At 30.4% G+C, this 9,720-nt stretch overlaps 1 protein-coding gene across 1 annotated transcript; it reads right to left on the reverse strand.

The window, feature by feature from the left end:
• Nucleotides 1-4,420: 4,420 nt before the first annotated feature.
• On the reverse strand, nt 4,421-7,971 carry LOC132731971 (dual specificity protein phosphatase 14-like). Its single transcript, XM_060718272.1, has 2 exons — nt 7,903-7,971; nt 4,421-5,067 (listed from the first exon to the last, which is right to left on the reverse strand). Exon 2 carries the CDS (start codon nt 5,030-5,032, stop codon nt 4,511-4,513), a length of 522 nt encoding a protein of 173 aa, XP_060574255.1. The 5' UTR covers nt 5,033-5,067; nt 7,903-7,971; the 3' UTR covers nt 4,421-4,510.
• Between the last annotated feature and the right edge of the window lie 1,749 nt (nt 7,972-9,720).

Here is a 9,720-nt window from a genome sequence, read left to right on the forward strand (position 1 = left end):
TCTTTGATGTTTAGCAATGTGCTGACGATGGACAAATTTCAAGTGAATAGCTTCAGATAAAGTAATAACATACAATCATTGGATGTAAGGGTAGCTATGAATAGATGAGTAAACACTAATGTTTTGATACAAAACGGATAACATGTAGAAAATCGTATGTGTGAGCATCTTTCTTATTTGATCTGCTTTAATAACATTTTACATTAAATTCTACTTACGTTTCTGAATGTTTACTTCATTTTGTTGTTGTGTTGTTTTTTTGCCATTCCGTTATTGATCAAGTTAATATTATTTCAATATTAAAATAAACCGCTGCTTTTATTTCTTTAATCTCTTTATTTAATTATTATCTGTCGCAATATATAATGACATAAAAAGACAAGTCATTCTGATAAGCTATTCATCTTCTGTGGACTATTAAGATCAGTTCAGAATCTGACTGGAACTCCATCTATATTATTCTCATGTAGACATGGCCTTCAGTTTGTCAGACAATAGAAATCTACAATTTGTAGAATTATATATAACCAATAATTAATGGATAATATTCTCAGCGCTCTAGACGATTAAATGTGATAATTGTGTATATAAAGGTTCTTTTCCTGTTTGCAAAAATGCATATTTAATAATTGTCTCAATGGACTTTTTATCTTATGAAATTAGTTGTAATAAATTTATCAAGTTATCTTATCTATCTAAATAAGTAATATATTTATATATATTGAAATATGAAAAGCCATGGTATTGCTTATTAAATCGTACATAAAACGAATGACTATATTTAAAGTAATTATTAGTTTATAAATAATTCAAACATTACATTTTACAATGTGTATATAATAAGATGCATACCACATGATCTGCAGGACAGATATGTTAACAAATGTTTTATTTGTGGCTGAACATATTAATCTTGTATAACGAATAAATGTTATAATCGGTGATTATTTACTTTTCGGAATAATTGTCATGTGGAAAGTAGCAGGTTTTAATGCCTGTTGTTTCTGGTCGTGAAAAAATCATTTGACAATGATTGGAGAAGACATCAGAACAGATGACAGCAAGGATAAAACCCTGAAATTGATGCCCACTTAATTGACCACAGTGCATAAAGCGATCGTTTTATTTATGAGTGAGTTATAACAGACAAAGATAATAAATGATAAGGATAACAAGAAATATTGTAAACTGATTGTGAAGTTTCCACCTAGGAAAGACGCACTAGCGTCCCAAGTGAGAAACACTCGTGCGGTAACCAAATATAACAAATATCAATCATCTTTAGACATCTATGACATTATTGCGTTGTTCAGGAAATTGTTATTCTTGGTTTCACATTTCTTTTGCATCCGGTATTATTATTACAGCCATATGTATTTGCTTTTATATTGATCAATGTGCAGTTTTGTAATTTCAGTTGCACGTGACAAAAAATCTTCTTTTTGGGAAGTTTGTTTGAAAGAGACGGAACATGAAAATTTGTTAGTTCGAAATTGCGTTTCTTCATTTCTTCAGTTCACTGAGAAATAATATAGCTTTCATTAAATAAAACACAACTTTATGCACTTTCTGAGACGCAGACAATAACAGCCACAGACAATAATAATGCGTAAACACTGAAATTGTTGTCATATTATCTTAGTGCTTTACCTATTATTATATCCATAATAAATATGGAACTGTAAAACTGATTCAAGAAAATAAAACTATAAGAATTACACCTGATAACAACGGTGTGGTAATAGGAGGTAATTATACATTGTTGATTTCAATCCTGAATTCTATTGGAAGAGCAAATGGTGTCCTCGTCGTTTTCGTTTACCATTTCAAATCCATATCACACCAACCATAACCTCGTTTTCTTTTCCAGAGTCCAAAAGGTTCATATCTAATCGATATCGCACCCACCCCATCTAGACTCGGTTTTTAATGTTGAGAATCGAAAATCCATATCAAATCCTTAATATAGATGAACAACAATGATCTGTCAAAATGTCAAAAAGGTGTGAAATAAAGAGGTCATTTTACATTATTGAGAGCAGTACTTATTCTACTGGACTCGTACAAAGCTACAAATCCAATATCAGGCACGGCTTACGCCTAGTCCAATATAGGTTTACAAGCTGTGTACTCATTCATAACAATTCAGTATTGTACTCAACAATGTGTAACAACCTCAAAATATTAACCAATATTCAAACCTTAATATAGTTCATCTGTTCAAGAAATGAATCATATTCATCATGCTTCGGGCATGATTGTTGTAACCGAATGCATTTGATTTCATATCGATTGACATGCAACATTGTAATTTCATAATACTTAATCACAAAATGATTGTTCTTTTATTTGGGGAGAGTGGAATGCATCTTAAAGGCATAGGCACGTGCAATTTCCTTGTTTTTAAAAACGCATATCTTAGCTGAAGTTGTAAAATATTTGATATAGTTATCAAAACTGCTTTATGTTACAAAAAGAGAACAAAATAAGAGGAACAACTGTTATACTCGTTCCAGTGTGCATGTCTCTAAACTCTCAGATTTCTGTACCGAATATTTTATAATATGAGAGTATTTTTCTGAAGCAGATTGAAGCATGCACAAAAAACTTGCTTACCACTAATATCATTTTGTTAATTTACTGTTTGTTACTTACGTACCTTAATGCTTAATCTGCTGGACTCGAACGTGATTAGCCTTTGCAACTAGTTTAGAATCAGATCAGTCTTTACATCCATCAGGGCAACAGCCGGGTAAGGCTCTCAGTAATTTTAATTCTAATATCCCCAAAAAACGATAATATGCAGTCCTAACAAGTGAGAGATGGTCTATTAACATTTAGCAGGTCAGTGGATTACGTTGCTATACTGTTTATCGACAAAATATAATATTTGATTGTTTGATATTTTTTTGGGTTCAGAAATGATTTTAGCAATATTTTGTATTTTATTTTTATTTTGAAGTTCGGACTGCAATAATGTATTTTCAATTATGTGTGTAAAATAGTATTATACATAATAAGTAACTTTGTGGCAGTGTACCTTAAGAAAATTGACATATATGTTATTTTGAAATTATGTTTTAAACTGACCAGAAAATGATAAATCTAAACAAAATACGTGTCCTTAGTAGAAAACACCATAAAAAGTACGAGTTGCCCCATTCATGTACGTCCTGCAAAAATGACCGAACATTTTGCTGATAACAGCTTCGTTTTACTCCGTGCAATTTCTTTTATTCATTATACATGTATCGAACTTTCCTACATTGATTCAACTGTACTAAAATAGTTGTACCAATACGTATATTTTAGAATAATTTGCCAGTTCTGTTGTTTGTGTATTTATAAGTTTAAATGTTCCGTTTGATATTTCATAAGTTAATCAACAACTTGTTTTTGTTATGTGTAAAACAATTATTATTAAAATGGCCTTATCAACAATACATGACAATGTTTTACATTGTAAGCAGTAATAAGTGTAACACTAGTACTTGTATATAGTAAAATATCAATTTAATGGAAAGACATTTCAGTGTCATTTGTTATAAAATTTTGCGATGTACTTTAAGCTTTCTATTTTGGTTCAATATACTACACTACGTTACATTTGGAGCAGACGACATAAAAGATGTTGAACAAGAGAATGATACATTAACCAGGAAATATTAATTTGATTTCTGATTCCATACCAGTTATACTAAAACACCGTTCCTATAGATTGCATTATAATATAAGATATTCTTCGTCCTTAGGGCAATGCCAATTTATCAATGACGCCACTCACGACGGAAAAGGAAATCAGATCTCTATAAGTCTGCTTCGTCTACATCTTGTTTACAAATAATGTCGTCTGACAGTGCGTAATAATTGGCGGAGAAATAAATCACGTGCCGTGAGTGGAAAAATAGTCCTTAAATATGTTCTACATTAATTTGCAAACTAGCAGCAAAAGAATCTCAAGATTACGATAATAAGATACTGTTTTAATCTTTGTTTCCATTATTAGATATCACATTTCCAAAAAAAAGAAAAATAGATAAATTGCCATCTTTCTTTATTTCAAGCTTTATGAAAATAATGTAAGTACCTTTTGAAGGTCTAATATTTACGGAACTAACGTATATTTGGTATGACAGCAGCCTCATTTATCAACTGAGGAACACACTAAAATAATGCGCATATCCCCCAAATTGCTCTCTATCCATTTTAATAATCATCATCAAATGTTTTCATAAGGATCGCAAGATCCGGTTTTCCGGACGGGCATGCGGCGGTGAACGGGTAGGAACATTATTATAAACATAATTATTCATTCACTTTTTCAATGTTGCGTGCAAACAAATGTGACAGTTTTCGGACATTTTTGTTCTAAAATTGAAAACATCGATGCCCACTTTCATGAAAAAAGAAAGAAAAAAAAAACATTCTGTTTTGAAAATGATTATTTTTTATCTTCATTTTTATTTATAACAATATTAATGTTGTCAGCATTAACTTTCACACTTTTCATTTATATTACTCCATAGTCTTTTTTCTGTTCCTTCTTGTAAATATCTGGTATCGGCCCAGTTCCGGTTGGAATCATTTTCACTGTGTTCCGGCCAAAGAGGCGGCGTTCAAACTCAATAAGTTGGCGCCAAAAGCCAACATTTGGATGGATCACTCGTCTGCGATTCTTTATGTGGTAGTAAGCCTGATCTAACCTCATTCTTTGATATTTCATAAGATATGCAATGCATACACAAGGTGAACGGCTTATTCCCGCCACACAATGCACGAGTATTTTCCCGCCACTTTTGTGAACTTGTTGAATTTTGTCGGCACATCTATCAAAATACATTCCTAAACGTGCGCTAGGTGTGTCCTCAACAGGTATTTGAACACACTCTACACTGGGTACATTTAGATTTGATATTTCTGTGGTACAATTCACTATGTTTGTAACTCCGAGCGCGCGGACAATGTCTGTCTTCACTGCGCCTGCGCTGCACAGAAACAAATGTTCATCAATTTGTGATATCTGACCAACCATGGTCAATTCTTGCCGCTTTTTTATTTAAGATAGACCTGAAAAAATATATAAACAAGTGGAAAAATATCTGCAGCCATTATACTTTATTAAATGTTTATTTACAACGTACAATTTCTGAAAACAAACCCTTCAAAAAAAGCTAGTTACCATCACACGTACCATATTAACATCATATGCTTTTGATACTGTTCTTCATTATGTCGCACCGATTTAGATTGTTCGCATTTTTGCATCTTATATATTTTCAGAAAACACCCAGGTACCATTATTTATGTTACTGCTATTATCATAAATGCTTTTTAATTTTCATAAGATACGAAATATGGCGAAAAATGCCAAGGTTGCACAATAGTGGTCAGTGTTTTTACATTTACAAAGGTATTGTTTTTAAAATCATTGTGTTATCGTTGGAATTTGAATGATTGGAAATATAATCAAATAGCTCTATTTTGTAATGTTATTTAACTTCTTTCCTCTGTATATTCTTATTCGTAAATATGCATTTTAATTAACGCATGTTTTACCAGTACTTCTTTTTGTGGCTTTGTTACCAAACAAATGACTTCGTACATTGTATATTGAAACATCATTGTCAGCATTTTTCAAGGGCATATATACATTGTATATACTATTGATACTCAACCACCTCGTCAATGAAAATCAATCGGTTGGTATTAAGCCAGCCAAGATCGAAATTTAAAGTAATTTAAACATAGAGATCAAGAACTCTGTATAGGATAAACGCATCCTCTATCTAACTAACTATAATAAGTGCCAATATGTAAAACCATCGAAAATGCACACGCAAAACGTTTCCAAACATTTATAAAATATAAAAATTAAAAACAAAATACATCAAGAGTTTAATAAATCTATAAATTGCAATCCACGTTGAACACTTTTTTGACTGAATCCTGTTGCCATATTTATATCCTAATTGCTGACCCGTTTAAGCTACTCTTTTGAGAACATTTTGTTAATTTTCTCTTAATCACTTTTAATAACAATGTTAATAACATAACATTTTTCTAATTTTTTATAAGATTAACAATTAATGTGGTCCAAGAGTGTAGTTTTAAATATCCCTAAGAACATTAGACGTCAATTATGTGGTGTTATCTCGAAAATATCAACCACTATCTTATTAAGTAACTGAATAAGTTACATAGGAAAAAATATAATAAATTGCCTGCCAAAAAGATAATAATAATAATAATAATAATAATAATAATAATAATAATAATAACAATAAAAATAATAATAATAATAATAACAATAATAATAATAATAATAATAATAAAAGCATATAACGCCACATAATTATTTTAGCATAATTTGAAATAAAATATCACTCGTGAAAGTGTTATACGGGGTCTTTTCAACTTCATAATCAGTATGCTATAGGAAAAGCTATGAAACCCCAAAATGTTTTACTTCGTAATATTAACAAATATGATGTGACCCCTTCCGTTTCACTCCAACTCTTTGATGCATTTGTTTCCTCAACATTAAATTATTCATGTGCAATATGGGGTTTTACAAAATCTAAGGATATAGAAAGGATTCACTTGAAATTCTGCAAGTCATTGTTAGGCGTAAAACACAGTACATGTACTGCAGCAGTTTATTCGGAGTTAGGCCGATATCCTCTTTATGTTCAAAGATATGTTCAAATAATAAGATTCTGGTTACATATTCTTCATTCAAATAATAATATCTTAAAGTCTGTTTTTTATTCACCAATAAGTCTTCATGATAATGGATATAACTCCTGGGCAACTAAGGTTCATTCTATTTTAAATGAATATGGATTCACAGATGTATGGCTCACCCCATTGCAATACAGCCCAAAAGAGTTTGTTGAAATATTCAAACGTAGATTAGTTGATTGTTTTATACAAAAAGTAAATGCAGACGTTCAGTCTAGTCCACTTTTGTCTAATCTGTATGTACATTTGATTGGCAAATTTGAACCTGCATTTTATCTTGATAATTTATTCATTAAATCCTACAGACAAAATTTATCTCGTATTAGATAATCTTCTCATAAATTAAAGATAGAGGCAGAGAGGTATGGTCCTAATAGAAATCCACGTTCTGAAAGAAAATGTGAATTATGTAATCTTCAAGAAATTGAGGATGAATTTCATTTTATTATCATTTGCAATTGTTATACTGCATTACGTAGGGAGTTCATTAAGCCATATTTTTACAGAAGGCCGAGTATGTTTAAATTTTTGCAGCTTTTGAAGTCAAAAAATAAATCCGAATTAATTGGACTTGCTAAATACATCATCTTTGCTACTAAGCGTCGATATGACCTTATTAATATTACCATTTAAAGACTATTTTTACCAGTATGCGCATGATAATTTTGCTAATTAAAAAGCGACAGTATGGTATTTATCATGTAATTTTAATCGTTGATTCACTACATATTAAATGTATGAAAGTCATTTTTGCAACTTTTTAATAAGAGTAATGCCAACTTTGTATTGTTTAAATATGGATTAAAGAACATTCTCCATATATACTTTTGTTTAACAATGTTTGTTTTCAATATGATCGTACCATGACTTATGATTTATGTATTACGTGTTTTGTATTATGACTATGTACAAATATGTATACGTCAATAAATTATATCTATCTATCTAAGTGTAAAATATAGTAGGAATAGTATTAATTATTAGAGTCAAGAATCATTATGCGTAGAAACAACAAGCGATACTATAAACATGACGTGATTAGATGAAAAAAAAAAAATGATAATAACTGACTTATAAACTTTAGTAAGCCAGAATTAGAAACATGTGTGATATAAGCAAAACGTGTGACTCCCTTAAATAATCAAAATAATTCATAATTACCTTTGTGTCAGGTATCATGTATATCCAGATTATATATAACACTAACTAATAATATATCGTTATAAAAATATCCAGGTTAAATATGTAAGCACTTGAAATAAACCGTTTAGAATTGTGTATAATAGGTTGTCCGGATTATTTCTAATAATAACGACAATTTAATCGTAGATTTAAATACCACGTTAATGACTATTTATCTACTACTAAGCATATTTGTGTTTGAAATTGATCTGTTATTATTTTGTAGACCTAGTTAATGGTATTATTCTTAAATAGCTTACTTATAAAACTATTTGTAACTTTAACCCAATCTTAACACAAACTGTGGTTTCTCAACACACAACACTTGAAAATGTCAGAATTAAGAGATTTGCCGACTAGTATTTTCATTCGACATTATCATAGCTATATTTAAGATACATTTTGTACATGTATTTTTGTATGCGAAAATATAATCCATTTAAAGGTAGTCCTTTTAATAATGTTATATATTCAATCCCCTCGCTTGTTTGATTGTTTGATAATAGGTGTAATAGGTGTGTTTGATGTACGGTAGAAGACACAGAACAAAATTTGTTTTGACTGAGAATGTATCTTCTATACATTTCTAGTTTCGAGATCCATCCCACGTTTGTAGAGAAGTAAAACTTTAATGTATAGAGGAACTCCAACTTAGGTGTGACCAATCCTGTCCTTTCTTTCCGACAAAGAGTCATCAGAATTGGACACAACAAGACTTCGTCACTTGCTGACCACTTCTATCATTTTGTTAATTTACTGTATGCTACTTACGTATCTTAACCTTTGCCACTAGTTTAGAATCAGACCAGTCTTTACATCCATCAGGGAAACAGCCGGGTAAGGCTTTCAGTTATTTTAATTCTAATATCCCCCAAAAACAATAATAGGCAGTCCTAACAAGTGAGAGATGGTCTATTCACATTTAGTAGGTCCGTGCTTTACGTTGCTTTACTGTTTATCGACATAATATAATATTTGCTTGATTGATATTTGTTGGGGTTCAGAAATGATTTTAGCAATATTTTGTATTTTATTTCATATTTATTTTGAAGTTCGGAATGCAATAATATATTTTCAATTATGTGTGTAAAATAGTATTATACATAATTAGTAACTTTGTGGCAGTGTACCGTAAGAAAATTGACATATATGTTATTTTGAAATTATGTTTTTAAGCGCACCTGAAAATGATAAATCTAAATAAAATACGTGTCCTTAGTAGAAAACACCATACAAAGTATGAGTTGCCCCTTTCATGTTCATCCGGCAAAAACGACCGAACATTTTGCTGATAACAGCTTGGGTTTTTTTCCGTGCAATTTCTTTTATTCATTATATTGAACTTTCATACATTGATTCAACTGTAATAAAATAGTTGTAAAAATACGTAGATTATAGAATAGTTTGCCAGTTCTGTTGTTTGTGTATTTATAATTTTAAGTGTTTCGTTTGATACAACAACTTGTTTTTGTTATGTGTAAAACAATTATTATTAAAATGGCCTTATCAACAATACATGACAATGTTTTACATTGTAAGCAGTAATAAGTGTAACACTAGTACTTGTATATAGTAAAATATCAATTTAATGGAAAGACATTTCAGTGTCATTTGTTATAAAATTTTGCGATGTACTTTAAGCTTTCTATTTTGGTTCAATATACTGCACTACGTTACATTTGGAGCAGACGACATAAAAGATGTTGAACAAGAGAATGATACATTAACCAGGAAATATAAATTTGATTTCTGATTCCATACCAGTTATACTAAAACATCGTTCCTATAGATTGCATT

Source organism: Ruditapes philippinarum, unplaced genomic scaffold (assembly GCF_026571515.1).
Source record: "Ruditapes philippinarum isolate M1 unplaced genomic scaffold, ASM2657151v2 ctg10807_1_1_1_1, whole genome shotgun sequence".
In the NCBI taxonomy this organism is placed as follows: domain Eukaryota; kingdom Metazoa; phylum Mollusca; class Bivalvia; order Venerida; family Veneridae; genus Ruditapes; species Ruditapes philippinarum.